We start from the raw sequence: 25,571 nt of genomic DNA on the forward strand, positions 1-25,571 counted from the left end.
AAATGGCGTTTCCGTGCGCTGCTCTGGTTCGCCAGAAGTGGCTTAGTCATGCTGGCCACATGACCCAGAAGCTGTCTTCGGACAAACGCCGGCTCTCTTGGCCTATAGAGTAAGATGAGCGTGCAACGCCAGAGTCATCCGTGACTGGACCTAATGGTCAGGGGTAGCTTTACCTTTACCTTTAAGTGGGTATATAGAACTGCAGCCGAAACAGAGTGATCTTTAGCAGGATTTCGTTATAAGTCCTTTGAAAACAGATAGCTTTTATATTCAATGGGATCCTTTTCCTCCAAAGCTTTCAGTGAGTCAGGAGGCTGAGAACTTGTGGTTCTTTAAGGCAATTATTGGAAAGGGTTTTTGTGGGAGGGGATGGCGGCAACCTAGGGGCCACCCCCTCTCCTTACTGCATAGTTGGCACTGAAGCTCGATGCTGCCATGCCAGAGAGGAACTGGCTGTGAAGCATGCTGCTCAGTCAGCTCCAAACTGGCAAGACACTGTATGCATCTGCTTTATTTTAATGTTTAACTTTTTGTGAGCTGTGCTGGGAGACAAAGTATAAATAAACTGAGTAAAATGCATAGTTCTGAGGATGAGCCCCAAACTGCTGTAGGCTGGCAGGACTGATTGCACAGTAAGCTAGCCATTAACATGAGCAGTAGAGTTTTATCAGAGTTACTTGATCCATCTCTAAGGATGGGGGGAGAAAGTGAAGCACACCGCCTTTCTTCTGCATCAATATTTTTAACTGTTTCTAATATTCCACTCTTTTGGGAAGGCTTTGTTCATGTGCATTCCTCATGACACTTTGGGGGAAGGTTTGTATATCCTTTTTTTAAAAAAAATCTATTTTTTTAAGGTATGAACAATTTTTTGTTCATACCTAACAACTCTTCAAGGGACGTGGGTATGCTGTGGGTTAAACCACAGAGCCTAGGACTTACCGACCAGAAGGTCGGCGGTTCGAATCCCCGAGACGGGGTGAGCTCCCGTTGCTCGGTCCCTGTTCCTGCCAACCTAGCAGTTTGAAAGCACGTCAAAGTGCAAGTAGATAAATAGGCACTGCTCCGGCGGGAAGGTAAACAGCGTTTCCATGTGCTGCTCTGGTTCGCCAGAAGCGGCTTAGTCACACTGGCCACATGACCTGGAAGCTGTACGCCGGCTCCCTCGGCCAATAAAGCGAGATGAGCGCCAGAGTCGGTCATGACTGGACCTAATGGTCAGGGGTCCCCTTTACCTTTAACAACTCTTCAAAGGGCTCCTCCATGCTGGTGGTTTTTTTGGGTGTGTGTGTGAGAGAGAGAGTGTGTGAATTTGGCAACATGTCATTGATGTGCTAATAGTGCATTAATGGTGGGATTAGACTGGACCGTCCACACATCATTCCGTTAAATTGTTCTGCAATGCTTCCCCAATGAGCCAGCATTATTGCCCTCTGGAGGAGGAGCACTAGTGTGCTACAGCACAATGAAAGTGGGACAAAAGAACACCCCGAAAATATTTGTGGTATGAAAAGTTGCAGAGTTTCAGCTGGAAGCTATGGGACATGCAACAATTGGGAACAAAGCAGCATGTCTACCCTGAAACTTTGTGAGCCAAAAAAGTATTGAAAATAGGATTGCCTAGAATCCACAGGGATGCTCACCACTTCAGAGAGAAGTAAAGGTGCAACAGAGGAGGTCAGTAGTTCCTGACTGGCAAGGCAAAGCTTTGGAGATGAAGTCAAGGTGTTGGTTCAGGACAACTAACTGTGCCCCTGAAGCTGGGATCAAACATTCAAGTTGTTTTAGTGAGGTCTTGGAGCAACTGGTTGAATTTATTGGCAGGGATACATAGTCATTGACTGGAGGCCTCACCGCTTGACATTTAAAGGGCTGGAACCTTCTTTTGTCATTCCACTGAGGTGGGGAGCTGTGCGGTTCCCATCTCAGGGCTCTCTGGAGCCCCTAAGGCATCTGTGGACCAGCCCATCAGAGTCTGGGGGGGACCAATGTCTCCTCATGGCTCAGAGGAAGGGAGGCAGGCTCCGGTGCCTGCGCACACATTGTACAAACCAGGGGGTGGATCCATTTTCTCCTCAGAGCTGCAGCAGTTGAAGGACAGTGCCTCCAAGGAGTCCTGGTCAATGGCCATGACAATGAGACCTGTACTCATTCAGAATTTGAGCAGAAGCTTGAAATAAATGGAAGCCATGGTGCTGTAATATCTTTTGAAAAATTGCCCATAGACTCAATAAATGGCAATTATTTGGAATCAAAGAGACACTTCGCCAGGAATCCAGCTGTAAGGTGGGATGGAGTCAGTCAACCTACTACCCAGAACACTGAAATGTTCAGATCGAAGATTTAGATTGCATAGGATTTTGTTTTCATGAAGTGCATTGAGGTTCAGAATGGAACAAATTGTCCAGAGTTTAAATAAGATGATTTAGTACCACATACGGTAATTCCTTAGGATGACATGGGCTGGAATCTCCATTGTGCAATCAAGCAAAAACAATTCAAATCCTGCTACTTTGAGATGACTATATAAGAATACTTAGATTTAATCAGGTGTTGAACCATGATTCCTTTAATTTCTTTTTCAGTTACAACCACTAACACTAAGATCCATATAATATGTAAGAAATTTCCAATGGTTGTACAGACTGGCAGTGTGATGTTATGCTTCCAGTTCAGCTGCAACACTTCAGGGAGGAACTTTGCCCAGTTGCAAGTTACAAACAGCGGGCAGAACCCTACAGTTTTTTTCCACTTGCTTGTTGAAAATGCTTTGCTGCGATGCCTTTTCACTGGCACAGTGCAGGGAAGTTCTGGGAAAGTTGCCATGTAATTATCTATTGCAGCTAACAGAACAAAGATTCCCGTGGCCAGCTGGGAAAACTAACTAATTTATTGCAGCTTGAACTTTTGTAGAGTCTACAATCAGATGCATCATGCATGGAGGCAGGGGTGCTCCAGTGGCTTTTGGAAAGCTGTAAGGAACTGTTGTTGGCGCTGCAGCTTCCTTCCTTGTCCCATTTCCATGCTCATCTGTGCCATGTAGTTACTTAGATGGACTGCTGCTATAGTAATGCTTGTGGCTACAGCTACGCCAGTCTTCTTCTTTAGGGATCACTCGTAGCTGAGTAAGATTGTCTTCCATAAACACAGTTTTAACAGTGAGTCCGTAAGTGACTGTGGAGGCCAATTCTGGATCCACACGTCCTTCCACAGTGGAGGCATAGGTTTCCAGGTGGGAGTTGATCATGGTGAGGGTTTGCCAAGCATGCCTTCTCCCTTTCGTACTGAGTTTGAGCATCTTCAAAGCCCATGACACCTTTAATAAAGGCTGTTCTCCAACTGGAGCGCTCGCAGGCCAGTGTTTCCCAGTTGTTGGTGTTTATACTACATTTTTAAAGATTTGCCTTGAGAGAGTCTTTGAACCTCTTATGTTGACCAGCAGCATAACGCCTACCAATTTTAAGTTGGGAGTAGAGTAGTTGCTTTGGAAGATGATAACCAGGCATCTGCACAACATGGCCAGTCCAACGAAGTTGATGTTGAAGAATCACTGGTGATCTTTACTTCTTCCAGTACACTGGCATTAGTTCACCTGTCTTCCCAGGTGATGTGCAAAATTTTTCAGAGACACCATTGATGGAATCTTTTGAGGAATTGGAGATGACATTTCTAAGTGGTCCATGTTTCACAAGCATGCAGTTAGATTGGTAGTACAACAGCTTCGTAAACAAGCATTTTGGTTTCCCTGCAAATGTCCTGGTCCTCAAACACTCTGCACTTCAGGATGAGAACAGAAATCACGTGGCGGCGGCAGCGGGAGGCCCCCTTAGCTAAAGTGGTACCTCAGGTTAAGAACAGTTTCAGGTTAAGAACGAATTAAGTTCTTAACCCGAGGTACCAGTGTACAGTGCTTGGAGACAGACAGTCAGATTGTGTATCCACACCAGAGGAGAAATGACCACTGGGAGGAGTGCAGAGAGAACAAGCATCTGCCCCAGCTTCAACAAAACATTTCTCTTCTATATTGGTCTCTACAGCCAAAGTGGGCACTGGAACTCTCCAATGACTTGACTTCATCCCCAAAGGTGCACTCCTCCATTTTCTCCCGAGACAGACAGATGCCAGCTATAAGGCCTACTATTATCTACCTAGTGTCCCACAGAGAATTTTCCCAATTTTGCTGCATTTCAGCTGGAGAGATAATGGACTGAACTTATGAATACAGTGGTACCCCGGGTTACATACGCTTCAGGTTACATAAGCTTCAGGTTACATACTCCGCTAACCCAGGGTTAAGAACTATGCTTCAGGATAAGAACAGAAATCGTGCTCCGGCAGCACGGCAGCAGCAGGAGGCCCCATTAGCTAAAGTGGTGCTTCAGGTTAAGAACAGTTTCAGGTTAAGAACGGACCACCGGAACGAATTAAGTATGTAACCAGAGGTACCACTGTACAACGCACATGGTCTACAATTAAGCTTTGAGCCCATCACAGTTTAGGAGCTGTGCTGATAATATTGAATTCTGTACTTCACCAAAACAAAGGGTCAGATTACCCAATGGTTATTCTTTCCCCACTTCATAGATCATGTGGGCTTCAGTCACAGCCCCCTCTAATGCAACAGAATCAGTGTTGCTCCCACAGCCTGTAAAATATCTGCTGCCATGGAGAAAGGAGAACAGGAAAAACAGCCTACATTTCCCCCAGATTTGCATTTGTTCAGTTTTATTTCTCTTTGGCTAAATTTCACTTTTAAAACATGCATCTTTAGTTCTGCTGAACTCTTGCCCCTTGCCATTCTCCATTTGCTCTTTGATGCAAAATGCCTTTTTTTGTTTTGGGCAATGCCAATATACCACTACGCTGTTTTCTTAAGCAGCCCACATACTGATTCTATGAATTTTAATTCTGTTCCTTTCCTCCTCCAGGCGGTTAATGGCTAACATATATTGTTTTAAATCACCTTTATTGAAATTGAATGCTCTAGTATCACCAAGTCAGAATGAACTCCCGTGAAGATATGGAGCTCAGTTATCATATCAGGATCCTTAGTGGCTTTCTCAATTGATCTAGATAAGTTTTCAACTTGGTACTGATGTAGATTCTTGTAAATTACTAGATGTTATTTTTATTTATAGAAGCTGGTTTTCCAACTTTACATTTTGCTAAAATGTTTAGTAGTTTATAATAGCTATTGATCAACAGATATAGCTTCCCACCATTCCTTCTATTAGGCTAAATAGCAAAGGCTTTTAAAATCACTGTAGCACTTGTAGGTTCAAGAGGTCATCTAGGTATTACTACTATGCTGAAGTCAACTCCTATATTTAGCTCAATAAGCCCCAAAGGTCTCCAAGAGATTTACTTACAATTAAAAACATACCATAGAAAAAATACTGTAATAGAAAACACTAACAGTTCATACAACAAACAATACAACCCCCCCCCAAGCAATGAGAAGCTCTGACAGCACACTAACAATAAAACAAAAACGACAGCATTTCAAAGTCCTGGGGAAAAGGTAAGATTTTATTTGGCACCAAAAAGCTGTTTAAGGTAAAGGACCCCTGACAGCTAAGTCCAGTTGCAGACGACTCTGGGGTTGCGGCGCTCATCTCGCTTTATAGGCTGAGGCAGCCAGCACTTGTCCGCAGACAGTTTTCCCGGGTCATGTGGTTAGCATGACTAAGCCGCTTCTGGTGAACCAGAGCAGCACACAGAAATGCTGTTTACCTTCCCGCCAGAGTGGTACCTATTTATCTACTTGCACTTTGACGTGCTTTCGAACTGCTAGGTTGGCAGGAGCAGGGACTGAGCAACGGGAGCTCACCCCTTCATGGGGATTCAAACCGCCGACCTTCTGATCGGCAAGCCCTAGGCTCTGTGGTTTAGACCATGGTGCATCCCCTGTGAGGATCAAACTCACAACCCCTCGTTTACAAGACCAGTGCTCTAACCACTGAGCTATGGAGCCACCCATACATGCTGTTAGTGCCCTGCAAATCTCACTGGGGAGAGCATTCCACAGACAGGGAGCTACAGCTGAGGTGGGACCTCCGATGACAATCTAAGGGTTTAGGTAGGTCCATATTAGCACACCATTAAAGTCACTTGTTTGCAATGTATTCCCAATTCAACACCTTAACTTGCAAGAAACGCAGCCTTATTAGCTCAAATAATAATGCTTATAGTATTAGCATTTATGCATCTACTTAAAATTTATCTGTTCACATAAGCTTTCCCTGAGGGGTGATCTAGTTATGTTGCTGTATTAATCTGATCTAGTGTTTACATGTCTTGTATATGTTTTATGAATGCAATTGATTTTATGCTGTTCACTGCCACAATTCCCCCCCTTAATGTTGGCAGCACAGAATTTTAAATAAAGAAGTTAGAAAACAGAGTGTAAGGCAGGAATGGTGAACCTGTGGCCCTCCAGCTGTTGTTGGACTCCGACTCTAATAAACAAAGCTGGCTGGGGCTGATGGGAGTTGTCAGAACAACATCTGAAGAGCCACAATGTGTCTATCCCCGGTGTAATGATATCTACCACAGAATAAATTTACAAACATATTTGTCCAGGTGTGTTTCAGATCCTCCCTATACATTAAAGCACATCCAAGAATCCTGGGGACTGTAGTTCTTTAAGTTTGTTAAGGGTGCTGGCAAATGTATTTCTGTAAGGACAAAACTACAGTTCCCAGGATTCTTTGAGGAATGTCATGTGTTTTAAAAGTGCATTGGATGATCTTTGAATTTTTGGTGTGGATCTACCCATCATTTAACCGTATGATGCAAAAGGCAGAAAAATGTTTTGGAGCATCCAGAATTTTGTCATCCTACTTCACAATGGTGTATTTCTCAATAGCTGCTTCTTCCTACACCTATAGCACCAAGGCTATAGGTGTAAGTAGGCATACGCAAACTCGGCCCTCCAGATGTCTTGGGACTACAACTCCCATCATCCCCAGCTAACAGGAGCAGTGGTCAGGGATGATGGGAATTGTAGTCTCAAAACATCTGGAGGGTCGAGTTTGCCTATGCCTGGTTTAAGTGTATACACCATACGTTTAAAGCACATCACTTCCCCCAAAGAACCCTGGGAACCATAGTTCCAAACACCCTTAACAAACTACTGCTTCCAGGACTTGGGGGGGGGGGAGTAATGTGCTTTAAAATGAATGCTGAAGGAAATGTGCTTCTAGCAAGAGGAAGGACCTACGATCTGAATCCCTCTACTAGTCTTGGTTTAGTGCAATGGGTGCTGAAACCGCTGCACTAAGCCTCTTCAGTCCATCTGGACTAATGGCGTGGAATTGCCACAGACTTCCTGTGATGTGCTGGTGTCTGGTGCCCAGATCCAGGGTCAGTGTGTCCTTACCAGTTTCTTATACTTCTAGCAAATGATGTGAACCGACCTTTCAAAGGGGGTGGGAGAGAAACAGCTGAACTTATTGAGTCAGCTTCCTACCATAGTTTCTGTTTCATGTCCTGCTCATATACCATAAATGTGACGAAAACTCCTTGAGCTTGGGCCTGAATATTTATACCTCTGGGATTCTTAAAGAAGAGGTAGGCACCAGGACCCCCTGGAGAAGCACCCCAGCTTCTTGTCTTCTACTTGCCTTTCCTCCAATACTCATTGCTTCCATGCAGTGTCTCTTTCCTCCATTCCCTTCAAATTCCAGGAAAGGAAAAGGAAGAAGCAAACTAATGAGAAGCAAATGTCTACCCAGGTCTCTCTTTTTTTTGGCCAGGGGCTCCTTGGTGGTGGTGGTGGGCTTTGTGTCTTCTACCTGTGGTTTTTCTTTCCTTTTGTGTTTTTGCCAGCAGCAAATTTGATTCAACTGTCTCCATTTGAATTGCATCAATGGAAAAAAATCTGCACCCCTTAAAACCATTGTCAGGGACAAATGCCCACACCTAGCGAAAGGGATCGTGAGCCTTTGTCCCACACTGTGTGGTTTTCTTTGCGGTAGTCCCTTTCTGTGCACTACTCTGAGCAATCCAGTGTCAAAGCTTTTGAAAGAGAGACCTTATTCGGCTGTACTAACTTGTCCAAAGCTCCCATGATCTCTGGCTGCCTGCATATTACTCTGCACCAGGCCCGTGCAAAGCTTGTCTGAGGCCCAAGGAAGGAGTCATGTTTGAATGCAGTTATAAACTCAAACAGAAAAGCAGCTGGTTCCTGGCAGGACCCCCGTGGGCTTAGCCCTCTGAGGCCCAGGACAAGTGTACCTGGTTGTGTCCCACTCTGCACAGGCCTGCTTTGCACTGCTAGGAGACTTTAATCTCCTGCTTGGTGAAGCTGTCTTTTGAGGTGGTAGATCAAATTCAGATTGGCCTGGAAAGGAAGCAAGCTTTTTCCTGCATTCAGGGAAGAAATGCTTCCACTTGCTTCCAGTCCAATGCAGTGTGAGAGATGAGTGGCTCATCTTTCCCTGGGTACAATCCCTAATTGCAGAGCTAAGTATCAACGTTCTTGCCTTAGTGTGCAAATTGCAATATGCTTACATTTGTTTGGGGTGCTGTAGTAAGAGGAAACAAGCTGTGGCTTTTTCATAGGGCATTGCTACATAGAAACTTGTCACAAATGATGTACTTTTCAAGAATGACGGAAGGAAATGAGAGAGGCGGGGTTCATATTGACCTCATTGCTCTTTGGAGGATATGGTCAGCTAGGAACAGTTTGGAGGAACAAGAGAGCTACATTTCAATCTTCAGTTTGTATTCCTGGATGTCTGAGTTCAGGCACCTGAGAAAGTATTTCCTGGCTGGGCTTCTTGGTGTGTATTCTGGTAACAGGGTTAAAGTGCATGCTCTTAGATCTTAATATAATATTTCTGTTCTCTGAACTCACAACCTTTGCAAGCCCCACATTAAAAAAATGAAACTTATTTTTCAAAAGCAAATACTGTCTAAATACCGTAAGCTTTGTTTTTAAATGAGAAAAACTTCCCCTGAAACTTCATCAGTAGTACTGAGAGTCCATTTAAAGAACTGCTTTTCCCCAGGCCATTTTCTTTTGATATTGAAAATATGGTAATTGTTCTGGTATTCCAAAATAAAGAGCACTTCTAAATGGCTCATTGGATATTGCAAGCAGGTAAATGGGAGCAGCATTTTTAAACTTGCCATCTTTTCAGAGTGTAAATCCAGATTAAATGGAGGGGGGGGGAATGCAGGCTGGCATTTTGATGCCAATGCACCCACAGAAATTCTGCCAAAATACACACACACAAAAACCCCCTTTCATGCATGAGCAGCACTGATCCTACAATAAATCCTCATGTGGAAGCACCCATAAATGTCTGAAGTCATAGAACTGTAGAGCTGGAAGAGCCCCCAAGGGTCATCTAGTCCAACCCCCTGCAACTAAAGCATCCATGACAAATGGCCGTCCAACCTTAAAAGGAAGGATTAAAAACCTTCAAGGAGGGAGAGTCCATAATCTCCCCAGGGAACTATGCTATTTGCATGTAATTTTTCTAAAGAAGAAACACCCCCCCCCCTACATTTCCAATTTTGTACCAGCCACAACTTGGATATTTAGTCGCTTAAAATTTCTTATTTCCCTGTATTTTAAACACAAACCACTGTATGGCATAGAAGACCCTCTCTCAAATATTATAACCATTTTCTGTAAATGTTTGCTGATTCAGCCAAATATTTTTTTCAGAACCCAATCCACTTCTACTTGAAATAATTCAGTAGCACAATAGCTGTGTGGCTTTTTGTGTATGTTTTTGTTCCCTAGTAACTTTGGAGCTACTGTAAATCAAAGTCTTAGATTGAGCAACTTGTACATAACCTTCACTTGTTTTCCTGGTATCTCTGGCTTGTTTGTACTGTGAATGATGGATGACCCAGTGCAACATAATGGCAAATTCCTGGAATCTGAGTCTGCTATTTGAAAAGATGCATGTTCATATTCACATCAGTTATTGATGTTTACTAGCCATATAGTCAAATCAGTGCAATATGTATATGTGTGTATTATATGTGTATAATATATGTGTATTATATCTCCATGCATCCATGTTGCTCCCCGCATCTATTCAAAGATGAATTGGATGATTTCATGAACAGCTGCAACAGGTTAAATATTGCTGTGAATTTCAGAAGGGTTGTACAGCTTAATTATCTAACAGACCCACTATCTAAAAAGAGGTGTTAGGCTAAGCTGTAGTATCTGACAACCCCTAGAGCTGGTAGGGTGGCCTGTGCTCAAAGTGGCCATGTAGGCAGAGCCAATGTGGTCACATGGGCAGGCCAAAGTTCTGGTTTTATTCCCATTCTCATTCTATGCAAAGGTGTAGACAAAACAGCCCTTAATGCCTAACTCACCTGAAAAATGTCCAACCTTAACTATTTGAAAATGATTCATAGATGGTACCTAACTCCAAGTAGGTTGGCTATGATATATAAAGTACAACAAGATATGTGTTGGACATGTAAAGAAAAAGAGGGGGCCTTTTTTCATATGTGGTGGACATGTAAAAAAGTAAAAGAATATTGGGAAATGATTTATAATGAGTTGGAAAAAATGTTTACAATTACCTTCCCCAAAAGACCAGAGTCCTTTTTATTAGAAATAACCCAGACAGAAATTCCTAGGTGTCAGAAAAGCTTATTTATGTATGTAATAACAGTGGTCTGTGTTTTGTTAGCCCCCAAATGTAAAATAAGCGAGGTCCCAGACAAAGAGGATTGGCAACTTAAGATGTTAGAATACGCACAACTTGCAGGTTTAACACATAGAATAAGAGAACAATAAGAACTTATATTTAAAGAAGAGCGGAAAACACTTATTGAATATATGGAAAATAATTGTACACAATTGAAAACGCTGGTTGCATTAAGATAAATTCAACAGTGTAATTAATGTTTGAATGGTGTAAAAATGCAAAACTGACTTGAATTGTTATAGTAAAATATGCAGGAATGGAAGATATATAAAATGATATCTCTCTCTCTCTCTCTCTCTCTCTCTCTCTCTGTGTGTGTGTGTGTCCAACCTTGGTTTAGAAGTGGTCCCTGCTGTCACAATGTCTAGTATGGGATAATGGGATAAAGTTGCAATAACCATATATTACTCAGACGTAAGCCCCATTAAATTCCATGGGGATAGCTCCCAGATAGGACTGGAGCCTGAACTGGTTAGTCTTAAAGCTGCCACACAGAACTATTAACAAAGTCCCCTCTAAACTTTTATTCCTCCTGCCACCAACTTACTCACTTCTATGCCTTCTTTCCAGAATGTGGGGTGATAGTAAATGGATTAGAGTGCAGGAGGACACGGTTAAAATCACCACTCATTTATGAAATCTCCCTGGGTGACCTTGGGCTATTCCCTGTCAGCCTAGGTTTCAGGGTTGTGAGGGTAAAATGTGGAAGAGGAGAGTCATGAATGCAACGTAAGTTCCTTGTAGGACAGAAATGAAATGGTTTAATTGGAGAACATATGTCCTCAAAAAATATTGCCTTACTGGCAAAATGAGGAATTAGGAAGGGGCCAAGTGCTCTGCTGGAGTTAGCAGAAGACCTCTCAAGGCCACGGATGACAAGAAAGATGTAGCAGAATTAATATCAGTAGGAAGGGGACCAAATGTTCTAAGTATGATTGGGTATGCACACACCCACCCAACAGAACTTTATGTGCATGAAAGGAAACCAGACTTGCTTGTTTTTAGTTGGTTCAATGCGGAATTTCTGGCCATGGGAGGGTAGCAACATGGACAAGCCAGTTACATTGGGTCTGTTCATGTATTAACTACATTTATATCACTTCCCTAAACAGGAATTCTCTGGGTGTGTCCCAAAGCAAAGCAAAACAGTTAAAACTGTAAATTAAAATCAAAGTGACAACCAGTGCCCATCTCAATACAACGTTACCTGCTTAAAGCAAAGCTAAGAAACAACAGGATCGATATGGTGACTAGCGCTTCCCAAACCAGCAGCAGGAGTGCCCCAGATGCAGATTAAACAGGACAGTGTATACAGAGCCTTACTCTCAAGTTTTTGGGGAGTATTATAAGTAAGTTTTGTGTTTCAGGTTAAAAGATAAAATGTGATTGCCCTGCACAAAATAGTTAGGCTCTTTTTAATGGGGAGTACAATATTTTCTCTCATTTATGGAGCACACAAACAAACATACTTTTCTTTTAAGAATCCTAAAATAACTTAGTTTTGGGGACTTCGGTGCGGGAGTGGGGAGGGAGTCTGTTTCAGATCCTTACCTCTCAAATGTGACCCGGCAAGAAAGTCGTGGTAGCTCCATCCAAGAGGTGGCAATGAGACTCAGGAAAGTGGTCACTCTAAACTTGGCTATTGTCCATTGGAGCATTGTTACAGCCGCTGGTGGCAAGGTATATGTTGACCTTAACAAGATAACAATAGGAGTGGAACTGAGCATTGTTTTCCCAATAGGGTCAGTAGCTAAAACGTTAACTCTTTAATTCAATAAGTTTCTTTCCATACATGGAGTTTCTTTTTCGCGCTGTATATATTATGCTCATCAGGCGGCATGAGTGCCCTCTTGTGGCGATCAAGAGCAAAAGCAATCGATAAAAGGCACAATCCTAGACAATCCATTCATTCAGCATTAATCTTGATTTCTTTGCACAAAGTTTTCCAGGAGATTAGATGCAGGTTGCTTCCAGATGGACCTGCTTATTAAGCATGCATCCTGATTTCTTTTTGACTATTTAATAAGCATTCCTTCTGAATCATTTGCAGAGAGGTCAGATGACGGTCACTCCCACCTCTTAGGCCACATGCACACCATACAATTAAAGCACTATGATACCACTTTAAAGAGTCATAGCTTCCACCAAATTATACTGGGAATTACAAATCCCAGAATTCTCTGTGAAGAGAGTTAAATCGCTCTGCACATTGCTCTGGGATGGGAATTGTAGCTTTGTGTGATCAGCACCTTTAAACTGCAGTTTGTAGGATTCCCTATGACACTGAAAGCAGGATAATCGTTCTTTAAATGTGTAGTGCAGATGTGACTGACACTGCATATCCTACACTTTCAAGTTCATTTCCCCATTACTTTCCTTGTCTGATTTGGGAGCAGAGGAGAAACTGGGTTTGTTCTGCAAGAGACCAAATCAACCGTAATTGTGCAACCTAAATTTGCCATTTTGTCTTGGGGCACCCATTACACATAGACTTCAATATCCCGTCTGAATAATGTCATTTCATTTCTATTGCTTTTCCTGTAGAAGAGACTGGGGCTGAAATGTCAACATAGGATTTGGTATTTAAATGGATAATTTAACATTAGTCAAAGTTAGAATTAAGCATGCTTGTAAAATTGACAAACAATTGAAAAGAGCAAAGTATAACAGCATAATTTGCTTCTTCATATTCATTCAACATGCCACACTTTCTGAATACCAAGCTGGGTAATAAGTACCTGATGTTTAATTGTATATTGTTTAATCTGAAGATATATATATATATATATATATAACAAAAGGAAAGCATACTATGATTACAGGTGAAGATTTTTCAATGTCCAGCACTTAACTAGCTGGTGGCGAGTAGGGCCAGCCCAAGACATTTTGGTGCCTGAGGTGAACCACAAAATGGTGTCCCTCTCTCTGCCAGGAAAGTAGGGGCAAGTGAAGAAATACATCAGGAACGGGGGGGGGGGGGAGAGGGGGGAATAATGATCTATACAGTGGTACCTCAGGTTACATACGATTCAGACTCCGCTGACCCAGAAATAGTACCTCGGGTTAAGAACTTTACCTCAGGATGAGAACAGAAATCGTGCTCCGGCGGCGCGGTGGCAGCAGGAGGCCCCATTAGCTAAAGTGGTGCTTCAGGTTAAGAACAGTTTCAGGTTAAGAACAGTTTCAGGTTAAGAACAGACCTCCAGAACGAATTAAGTTCTTAACCCGAGGTACCACTGTATTGGGATCTGTGGCCCCTGTTGCCTAAGGTGGTTGCCTGAGGCAGTTGCCTCACCTTGCCTTTATGGGTGGATCGGCCCTGGTGGCGAGTACTTTAGAATTAGGCACTTAAATTTTGGAAGCTTGGGTTTCACTATTCATTTTTCATCTTGTAACATATACTTGATTAAGACAATTACACACCTTTTTAACAAGACTTGCAAAAGATTATTGCAAATTCTGAGAGTGGATGCAGTGATATACTCTTCCTTCACACCTAGCGGGCAATTCCGGCCTCTGGTAGGCGGCAGCAGCATGGCTTAATGGCACAAGGGAGCCATTCCTGCATATGGACGCTTGCCTTTCACCCTGGGCAAAGCTCAAGGAGGAATGGGGCAGATAAGATCTGCACGTTAGCTGCCAGCTACTGTCGGTGGGACTAAAACTGAGAAAGCCCTAAACACTCCAGGGCTGGATCTATGCTCACTCTTTAAATGTTCTTAGAACAATTTTTTTTTATATCACTTTAAAACATAAGGTCTACCCACTTATTTTACGGGGCAAGCTCTGCAGCACCCTCTGGTGTCACATTCTGATAACACATCATTAACATTTTAAAGAACATTACAGTGGTACCTCAGGTTACATACACTTCAGGTTACATACACTTCAGGTTACAGACTCCACTAACCCAGAAATAGTACCTCGGGTTAAGAACTTTGCTTCAGGATAAGAACAGAAATCGAACGGTGGCGTCGCGGCGGCAGCGGGAGGCCCCATTAGCTAAAGTGGTGCTTCAGGATAAGAACAGTTTCAAGTTAAGAACGGACTTCCAGAACGAGTTAAGTACTTAACCCGAGGTACCACTGTATATGGCTATATCAGGGGCCAGCAAACTTTTTCAGCAGGGGGCCGGTCCACTGTCCCTCAGACCTTGTGGGGGTCCGGAATATATTTTGAAAAATATATATGAATGAATTCCAATGCCCCACAAATAACCCAGAGATGCATTTTAAATAAAAGCACACATTCTACTCATGTAAAAATACCAGGCAGGCCCCACAAATAACCCAGAGATGCATTTTAAATAAAAGGACACGTTCTACTCATGTAAAAACACGCTGATTCCCAGACCATTCGTGGGCTGGATTTAGAAAGTGCTTGGGCCGGATCCAGCCCCGGGGCCTTAGTTTGCCTACCCACGGGCTATATCATAACCCTTTAAAACTCAGTCTTAGCGTTAAAAACCACGAGTGTAGAGGAGTCCCAGGGCTAGGGTATCTGAAGGGTGTCCTTTTTCTATGTAAACTTGGCCAAATTTACTGATATTATTAGAAGGCCTGCTATAGCTTCCCGTTCCCTTTTGTGCTTAGGTGGGTGGCTACTAGACAAGGACTTTTCTGATGCAGCATCCCAAATTCCAAAAGAGTAATCAGGCGCAATCTCGTTTTTTTCAGGTGGAGCGGGGAAAAAGAATATTTTCCCGTAAGGAGCGTGCTGATTTATTATGGCTTTTACAGTGTTTGCTTGGGGTTTTTTTAGTATATTTGATGATGCTATATTACTGTTCCTGTGTAATAGTTTTAAAATTTGTTTTGTGAACCATTTTGGAAATTCCTCTGCTAAGATAGGACAAAAATATTGTAACTCCCTCTCTGTTTCTCTCTCTCTAGCTCCATCTAGTTCACTGGAACTCCACAATGTACCACAACATTGATGAAGCAGTGGGGAAGAAGAACGGCATAGCCATTATTGCTTTATTTGTGCAGGTAACTTTCTGCTGTCTTTGTCATAATCATAATCATCATTAAATCCATTAGTTGCTTTTTTGCCACAGGCAGCTCATGACCATTTATCATGACTATTTCTTTTAAACGGTGTGTTCAAAAAAATGTCATAATGTGTGCAGTAGAATATTATGAAATACTAGGTTTAAGAGAAGAAAGAGAAGGGCATTCTGAACATAGTCAAACTTAGGTTATAAATTGTCCCTGGAAATGAAAATGATTGTGTGGGGGTTATTAGTGGGCTGGTGAGAAAATAACATTATTTTTTATTTTGTAGTGGGCATTAGAACAATTCTACACTTTAGAAAGATCAAAATGGATCAGATTTAATAACTTGGTTAAAGAAACTTAGGATTTGCAGTGATAATATTTCAAATAAGGACAGCTGCAAATGGTCTTATTTTTTATGATATGGCAGAGTTTATCTCTTTGCAGAAGAGCATGAATATGGTTTTCAAAGTTCAGCTTTGTGGCTTATTTGAGTTTGTAGATGACATACAGCAATCAGAACAGGAATAATGCAATGAATGAATGAATGAATGAATGAATGAAGGCAGCAATTCCCATTCTGATCTGTTTTCATCTCCATCAGCACTGTTTCCATTCCACTGCACTTTGGTTTCTGCCAAATACTGTGTTAATCATCTTGCTGTCTGCTATTTAATGTAAGTTGGATGATTTGTGTAACTATTTATGTAACTTCCTTTCATTTCCACGTAAAGGAAATGCCAAAATGTTTTTTAAGTCATTAATTACGTATTGTATGTGTACTAACAAGGATGATGTGAACTACTACCAATCGCTGAAGAGACTTCTGTTCCTGACCACAGACAAACATGCAAACTGATGCCAATTTCCCTTCCTCTTTCCATTTCCCCCCCAGAATTCTCCAACATTCCTAAGTGAGAATGGCGTTTTATATTAAGATATAAATTGCCAATCTAAATCCAACTTTACATAAAACATGCTGCTTATCTATTTAAATGCTTGGAATATATAAACAGAAAGAATGGTTTGATTATATCAAAGTGAAAGGGATGTGGGCAGTGCTTCCCCCCCCCAAAAAAATGTTTAGGGGTACTCTCATTTTCCTACTCATATTGAAATAATGCCCCTCAATGAGGCCAAACTTAGATTCAGAAAATGTTTAGGGGTATGTGTCCCCTGTGTCCCCCTAGAAAAAAGCACTGGATATGAGTGTAGTGGTTGTCTGAGGTTTCTGTGAAAAACAACTTCATTCCAGAAGAATTCACGAGTGTTTATTGCTTTAAGTACTAGGCAAATGCTCCTTTATGAACCATATTTGTGCACCATGACCCTAACTATGTTTATGTGGAAGTAAGCCCTACTGATTTCAATTTACTTCCAAGTAAGTATGCTGAGGATTGCAGTTTTAGCCAGAACAAATTACCTTGTTCGCTACAGAAGCCAAAGAAGACTGCACAAATCTTGTTCTAAGACTTCTATGCAGCCCAAACAGGTGGTTGGGCTACCCCTCTGCCCTTCACATATTTTGAGCTTCAATTCCCATCAGCCCAAGCCAGCAAGAACACGTTGATGCTGGTTGATGGGAGTTGTAGTCTCAAATATCCAGGGGGCACCAGGTTGGTGAAGGCTGCCTTTTCATAACTAGTTGTGCCATTTCAATATTGTATGGATGGGGTGGGGAAAGTTGTCCTTTATGTTTCAAATTGATTCTGGGTTAGCTTATTTTATTTTTTTTGCTTCTATTAATTTGTCATGTTTTATAATATGATTATAAATGCCTCCAAGACTGTTTGAATGTAAAAGTGTATTGATTATGGTCTTGATGCAGAAATAGGACCGTTAAAAATAATGGAAGCAGCTCTCAGTTCACTCGGTTTTGTATCCTAGAGGACTCTTCCATAATTGCTTCTGAAGCGGCCTTCCAATTTCAGCAGAACTAACCTTGGAGTTACTCAGAAAGTTATGTAAAATTGTTAAATAAAACTCTTTAGCTTAATAATCTCTCTCCACTTTTTCAATTCAATTTAATCAAGGGGCTCCCACCCACCCCTTTTTTCTTTTTCGCGTTGCTCAGTATTTTTATTTTAATTGAAAATGTTTCTGCACTGCATCCTTAAACTTGATGGAGAGTTGGGTGCCCTTTGCTTAATGGCCTACTAGAAGAAAGCCAACTTCACTCAGTGGATTTCATCCAGCTGTAGTTGTCCTGTTTCAGTCCCCAGCATCTCCAGGCAGGGCTAGGAGACATCTTTGCCTGAAATCCTGGGGAGCTGCTGCTGTCAGTCAGTGCCAGACAGAACTTGAGCAAGATGAAGCAGTGGTGTCACTCAGTATGAGACAGTTTCCTACATTACATTGAAATATTCAAGGAATAGCTTTCTTATCAAGCAGTTGAAAAATGAGGAATATTGGTCAACATTGCACAAAATTAGAATTTCTTCTGGCCAATGAAAACAAAGGCATTCCTGGCACCATGGCTACTTTTGCCTTGACAGCCACAAAACAATGACAGATCCATTACAATTCTCGTAAATGGATTGTAATCAAGAAGCAAGCTCTTAAAGAACTTTCTGTGTACGTTTCAAAGTTGCTATTTGTGTCTCTGTTCCCTGATAGCTGAGATTTATTTATTGCTTAAGTGGTAACTTTTGTCTGACATTTTTCTTGTTATGGCCTATGGCTTAAAGCAGATCTGATGCTAAGCTGAACAGATGGCAATTGCATTGGTACGTCTGCACTGGCAACACATGTATAAGGTTGTTTAACCACACGGATCCCTCTTGCTGGGTTGGGGTGAATGTTTTGACACTTGAAATGCTTCTAAACATGTTGTTTGCATTTGGCATCTGAAACAAATTTATCTAAAGTAAGAGAAATCTTCTCTTGGCCTGACAAGAGTCCCGTGTACCCTGCAATGTTGAGATAGGAGTGTCCTCCATTTGCTTTACCTTGTGAATGCATCCCTTCAACCTCATGAGGGGTGAGGGAAGGCTTGGTACATTTGAGTTTTCTTAGTTTCTAATTTTTATCAATCTTAAATTCAGTTCTCCACATTTGTCCAGCAAGTTGTGAATTTTTCTTTTTTAAAAATCCTGAAGGATTTCTCCTAAAAACCACAGTTCTGGATGCAGTTTTGACCAACATACACATTTTTGCAAGCAATTTCCCCTAACATAACACATTTCTGTAAGTTATTTTCACCAATGCATTCATTTTTATTTACATTTCCCCTGATTTACACATGTTCATAAGTGTTGTTGGGTTGGAGAATTACACTGCAAAATTCTGATAAGTGCAACTGCTGACGAATGTCTTTGATATGGTTCTCATATTATTATTATTTTTTGGGAAAGTGCAAATTGGACAAATTCAATTTTAAATGTGAACTGATTAAATTTCTCCTCCAGCCCTACTCATGAGTTATGGAAGCCCCATATGTACACAGGATCCCTCCCCAACATGATTGAGGTGACTGAAATGCTGGCTTCCTGGCCTTCTCTGGATACATGGTATAAGGCAGCTTTCAGTGAAACCATGCTGACTTCTTCAGCCACAATGAACCAGCTCTCTGTATAGACTTCTAGCTCTCAAAAACCCGAGTGAGGTGTATGGTGTTGGCATGCACATTATCCTCACGGTTCATAGCGTATGGTCTTCAGTTACCTGTGTAGTAGTTAGTTGTGCTAGTTGTGTAGTAGGTTATATCAGATTTGAACTGGGGCTCAAACTCTGCAATGAGGCTCCCTAGGGTTGACCTTGGGCTAGTCACCTAAGGTGGTTGTGAGGATAAGATGGGGGCGGGGAGAGGATATATATATATATATAGAGAGAGAGAGAGAGAGAGAGAGAGAGAGGCCACCTTGAACTGCTCAGAGGAAGGGCAGGATACAGTGCCAGGAGTAAAATAATTTACTCTTGCCCTCTTTGTAATGTGCAGATCCACTCAGAACAAGAGGAGCCAAAGATCTGAACTTTATCTGTTTGCTCAGCTTTTCAGAGCTGAGCAAACGATACCTTGCTCTCTATGTCACGCAATGATGCTTGATTATGACATGACAAATGATAATTACTGAAACATTAAGGCAAAAATAGGCAAGTTGGCTTATCCTGAAGTTTGATACCTTGGTACTCTTGTTTTTATCTTGTCCACTCTATTTACCTCTCTGTAAGTTACTTCATTCTGCATCTTTGCTTGAACTTCATGCAAAAGGTCATCCAATTTGGTGGAAATGAGTACGGAACTGACTTCACTTGTTGAGAACTTTGAAACCTGTGTTTCATCAGAGGAGGGAATACTGTGTGTTTATCTTTATTTATTGTGCATTATGTTTCAGATAGGAAAAGAGCATTCAGGCCTGAAGGCTGTTACTGAAATTCTGCAAGACATCCAATATAAGGTAAAGCTGTTAATTCTCCTTTCTAAAAATGTTTTGAAATGAACTAAGTATGATAGCTGCAGGCTGCATTTGAGTTCTCTGATTTATTAAGTAGCTTAGCTATATCCAACATAGGCGGCATCATTTTGTAAAAATAGAAACTTTTTTTTTAAAAAAAGAGAGAGTTTGATAAATAATTTATCTTATAATTTGGTATTTTTATTAGATAGTCAATTGTTTCAAAATCTGCTCTCTCTTAAAAACTAGAGAGACAAGACTGATTTCTGTTAAATTTTCAGGGAAAGTCCAAGACAATACCGTGTTTTAATCCCAACACATTATTACCAGGTAAGTGCTTATTTGTATGCCACAAAACCATGCATGCACAAAAGACTATAGAGGCCAAGAGTGGTGCTGCCAGTGCCTGCAGCCAGACCCTGAAAGCTTTGATAGAGGCAAACCCATGGCTGTACCATGGCTGCTCTAGGCATGATTCCTCTTTAGAAGGTAGTTACCTGGCCATGGAATGCACCTTGCACAATGATGGCAGCAAGTGAGAAGCACAGGCTGACCTTCATATTTGACATGCTTAGACTGCCTGTATTTGGGGAAATCTGAGCTTTACTGAGAAAGCCCTTGTTATGGTGTTGCACAGAGATACACATAAACTGAGAAGGGGCATGCTAGTGAAAGCCCTTGCTGGTAGTCCGTGACGAGAGGAGAGTATCCCACGCCAGTGGGGATTGCAGCCCATCTTAGACCCTTCTTGGGAAAAGAATTCAGATGCAGTTTGCTGCAGATGTTCCATTCAACATCTCTTTGCAGGGATGTAGTTTGGGGATGAAGTGCCTGCAGCTAAGACTTGTTTTCCAACATGCTCCCCTCCGGCTGCACCTGGCACAGCTCTAGATAGACTGAAGACAGGATTGTGCCCTTGATTTTGAAAAGAAAGATGGAGCATAATGGCAGGTTTTCAAACCAATCTCTTCCATTTAATTTCAGACCCCCTGCTACGAGATTACTGGGTGTACGAAGGCTCTCTCACGGTTCCCCCCTGCAGCGAAGGTGTTACATGGATCTTATTTAGATATCCTTTAACTGTATCCCAACTTCAGGTAATGGCTGTGCTTATAATGACCTTAGAATGTAATTCCGAGTGAAAGGTTATAGCGTGCAAAATATATTGCAGGGCAGGATACCTGCTTCATCTTGAAGATCTCATTAGATCAGTTGGAGCATGGCTTTTAAAATAAAGGTTAAATCTTTTGTGTCACTGAAAGCAATAGAAAGGTCAGAAATGGAAAAAAGAACTCTGTTGACTTTTATCCTATGCGCCAAATATATATATATATATATATATATATATATATATATATATATATGCTTTCGTAGATTTTCACGGGTACAGGAATGCAGGTTTTGGTGTCCTCGGGTGTCTTCCCGTGTAAAAGTTGGGGTGTCTAAGAAGAACAGAAAGCACTCACCAACCTGAGGAAAGACAACAACATAATCATTCTCCCAGCAGACAAAGGTAATGCCACAGTGGTGATGAACACATCGGACTACCAAGCAAAACTATCAAATCTACTCCAAGATCCTGCCTACAAACCTATAAAAACAGATCCCACCACCTACCTGGAAAAAACCACCAAATCCAAAATAAAAGCCTCTCCTATCAGTGAAGAAATCCAGCTAAGAATCATCCCCAGAGAAAAATCATCCAGATGCCCCAAACTCTACGGCCTCCCCAAGATACACAAAGAAGGAACACCACTCAGACCAATAGTCAGCTCCATAGGCTCACCTCTACAAAATCTCGCTAAATTTCTCGCCAAGCAACTTCAGCCTATGCAGAATCCATCTCTTCACACGTACCAAACTCCTTCCAGTTCATAGAAACAATAAAGAAGCAAAACCTACATCCTAATGACCTACTTGTGAGCTTCGATGTTGTATCTCTCTTCACACAAGTGCCCATTAATGAAGCCTTGACAGCTATTCAAAACAAATACAATCCCCCCGAATACATCTTGGACCTGACCAACCACTGCCTAACCAACACATACTTCATCCACAATGGACAAAGATACAAACAGATAGAAGGAGCACCTATGGGATCACCCCTCTCACCGGTCATCGCAAACCTGTACATGGAACACTTTGAAACCAATGCTTTAGACAAGTCAGAACACAAACCCAAACTTTGGCTCAGATATGTTGACGACACCTTTGTAATTTGGCCACACGGGAAAGAAAAACTGGATAGCTTCCTCACACATCTCAACAACTTACACCCCAAAATACAATTCACTATGGAAATAGAAGCCAACAACCAACTTCCCTTCCTTGACGTCCTAATCTACAAAAAACCTGATGGTTCCCTAGGACACACTATCTACCGGGAAAAAACACACACCAACCGCTACTTACATGCACAATCACACCACCACCCTGCACAAATAAACTCCGTAGCCAAGACTCTCATCTCCAGAACCAAACGCCTGGCTGACAAAGACCACTTGACAACTGAGTTACAGAATCTCTCAAACGTGTTAATTGCCAATGGATACCAGCAAAACAGGATTACGAAGCTAATCCAAAAGGAAACACCCCCCAAAAACCAAGACACAGAAGAAAACAATGGCATGGCCCTCCTTCCTTATATCAAGGGCACTACAGATAAAATTAGCAAAATCCTCCATAAACACAATATCAAAACAGCCTTTTGCACCAACCAAAAAATAGCCAATATCCTCAGAAACCCCAAGGATAAAATCCAGTTGGAAAACCAAGGGATCTATGAAATACCCTGCAAAGTCTGCCCAGCCACGTACATTGGACAAACAAACAGACGAATAAATGCACGTATCGCAGAACACAAGAATGCCGTCAAAAAAGAAGAAAAAACTTCCTCTCTTTTCCAACACATGAAAGAAACAGGACACGAAATTAATTTTGCAGATTCCAAATTGCTCTTTAACACGGAACATCACCACAAGAGAATAATCATGGAAGCCATCGAGATAGAGAAACACCCTCACAACATGAACAAGCGTGACGACACATCCCGCTTGCCAGACATCTGGAAATTAGCCCTCCCCACAAAAACTGACACCAGATCCAGAGGCACACAGAACGCCAACACCAATCAACCACACCAGACCCAAACCCAGACCCTCTCCACAGATGAATTACAGACACCATCCAGTAGCCAATCCATGGTGGCACCTCCGGATGCTGCACCCCCCTGCAATCCCTACACAGATCTGGCTGACACAAGCCACAAAACCACAGCTCGCCCCTATACACGAAGCCAAGCCAGAGCACAACTAAGTACAGTACAGCCATCTTCTCAGGAAAACTCTTCACAAAGTTCAAGAGGTCAAGACACAAAGACTTTAACAACTAATCCACACCTAATGACCCACCTAAGTGGTACTCAGGATATCACTCAAGAAATCACTCAAGATATCTCTCAAGTAATTAAGGAACAAAATAAGAAAAGGCACACTAGCCTGGGAACTTCCTCTCTGCCCAGAACATTGGAGGCTATACACCACACCCCCTCTACAGTATTTATAGGAACTCAAACACTGAGATCCTGCTCTGTTCCAGTAACAAGAAGCCGAAAGCACCAGCCTGAAGATGACGAGTGAGACCTCGTCGAAACGTCGCCTAGACACCCCAACTTTTACACGGGAAGACACCCGAGGACACCAAAACCTGCATTCCTGTACCCGTGAAAATCTACGAAAGCATATATATATATATATATATATATATATGGGAAAGACAAAAAAAAAGATCACAGAGTAAAAAAGAAATGAAGCCCCTTGTCATTGTCTGCCTTTAAATAATTACTGCTAGTTGTTTGAACAAAGGCACACAATAACTCTGTTTGTGCAGTGAGGGTTCCTGTGGGTACTGAACATGCCCGCCTGCTTATGTCTGACCCCCCCCCCCCCGCAGACACAGGGCTCCTGTTCTATTGGGGATCCATTATGCAACATAGTATTGACAAAATAACAGTGCATTAGTGGTAGATTCCTTCAGCTTTACTTTGTTCTTCAACACTTCCGCAATGCTACCACGTTAATGGTATCCAGAGGGGCTGTAGCGCAACAAAACCAAAATTAAACCAGGATATTTGTGGTATAAAAAGCTATGGGATTTCAGCAGGGTGCTACAAGAGATGAGCTAATGTGAAACGAAGCAATGTAAGCACCGCAAAATCTTTGCTGGCATGTGTGTGTGAGAGAGTGCTTCTACATTAAGCATTTAACTTCCAATGGTATCCTGCAACCTGCTGCACTTTGGGTGGGTGCAGCAGAGGCCCCCGTGGGGGTGGCCAGTGTGGTCACTGGACTAAGGGGACTAGGCTAGTCCCCTAAATGTTCCCCTGGTGTCTCATTCCAAAGCCTGGGAAGCTTCTGCCCGGCTTAGGGAGGAAGGCACAAGTCTCTGATAGGTCCAAGAGCTGTCCTGCCATCTTCCCAAAGGCCATCTGGCTTTTGGAAGGAGGCGGGGGGGTTCAGTCATCCTGTCAGAGCCCTGGCAGCTCCTTCACGAAGCCTGGGAAGCTTCTGCCTGGCTTAGGGAGGGAGGCACGATGCTCACGTGCACAATGTCAGGACGTCACAACATCCCACGCATGACATTGACCCCCCATGCCCCTTGCAAGCTGGCACCTCTGGCCCTAACTGTTCCCCTATGAAAAATTTCACCGCATGCCACTGGTGGTGGAGTCACCTCATCAGAAGAACCCAGTGAAGGGGCACCTCTGCCAGATCCTCCCCCTGCTAACCACCTTAGGATTTCTCTGCCCATTTATGTTCTGTTATGGTTGTCCGGAGTAAACAGTTGTTAAGTATATCTGGTATTCACTTCTCCTACTGAAGTAAGGACTGAGAAGTGCTTCCCACTGAATGATGTTGACTCTCTCCCTTATCAAAAACATCATTAAAATAAAGCTTTTGTTACAAGTGTGAGGCACTCTATTCAACATGCATTTATTTGAAGGTCTCCTAGTACTACTCAGAAGTACTGCAACTGTGATGGAGCTTTTTTCTCATCTCATTTTTGTTTGCTTTATCTCTCCAAGACTCCAAAGATTGAAACTTTTGAAGTGTGTTGGAGAAATCACTTTTTCCTAAACTGCAGTGACATCAAACTATCTTAGTGAAGTTTCAGTTCAGGTTTCATTTGAAGCATGTTACCTCTCTGTAAGATACTCAAAATCTCACTATTCTTCTGTAAGATACTTACGTTTTCAGAGAAGCTTATTTTTTTTCTTAATCCACTTAAATAGACATAAAATCAATGAACATCTTCACAATCTGAACTTTTCAAGTATCTCCCAAGAACCTCCACCATCTTCCTTCCTTTCATCTCTTCTATGAAAGCTGCTCCATTCTGCCTTTCAAAGCTAAAAAGAAACAATATGGATTTCAAAAGCACTAGTCTGAGGAACAATAATCTTAGCAACCCAAGCTGTTCATCAAATAAACAAGCGT

General features: G+C 42.1%; 1 protein-coding gene and 1 long non-coding RNA gene across 5 annotated transcripts in view; one reads left to right on the plus strand and one right to left on the minus strand.

Annotated features, from left to right (window-relative positions):
• Positions 1–25,571, plus strand: part of CA8 (carbonic anhydrase 8) — a 45,447-nt gene that overhangs the window by 13,642 nt on the left and 6,234 nt on the right. For both annotated transcript variants that reach the window (XM_081874728.1, XM_081874727.1), the window contains exons 4-7: positions 15,581–15,676; positions 20,017–20,079; positions 20,358–20,406; positions 21,061–21,173. In XM_081874728.1, coding sequence (XP_081730854.1) covers positions 15,581–15,676; positions 20,017–20,079; positions 20,358–20,406; positions 21,061–21,173 — 321 coding nt within the window. The remainder of the gene's footprint in view (positions 1–15,580; positions 15,677–20,016; positions 20,080–20,357; positions 20,407–21,060; positions 21,174–25,571) is intronic.
• The window catches only part of LOC309349149, a 65,542-nt gene that overhangs the window by 12,907 nt on the left and 27,064 nt on the right, over positions 1–25,571 (minus strand). For 2 of the 3 annotated variants that reach the window (XR_014159768.1, XR_014159769.1), the window contains exons 2-3: positions 25,324–25,483; positions 12,240–12,380 (exon numbers count right to left, since the gene is read on the minus strand). This is a non-coding gene — a long non-coding RNA (uncharacterized lncRNA). Of the gene's footprint in view, positions 1–8,278; positions 8,796–12,239; positions 12,381–25,323; positions 25,484–25,571 lie in introns of those variants that run through there. The other variant, XR_014159770.1, reaches the window with a different exon arrangement.

Source organism: Podarcis erhardii, assembly GCF_964252035.2.
Source record: "Podarcis erhardii genome assembly, chromosome: 8".
NCBI lineage: Eukaryota > Metazoa > Chordata > Lepidosauria > Squamata > Lacertidae > Podarcis > Podarcis erhardii.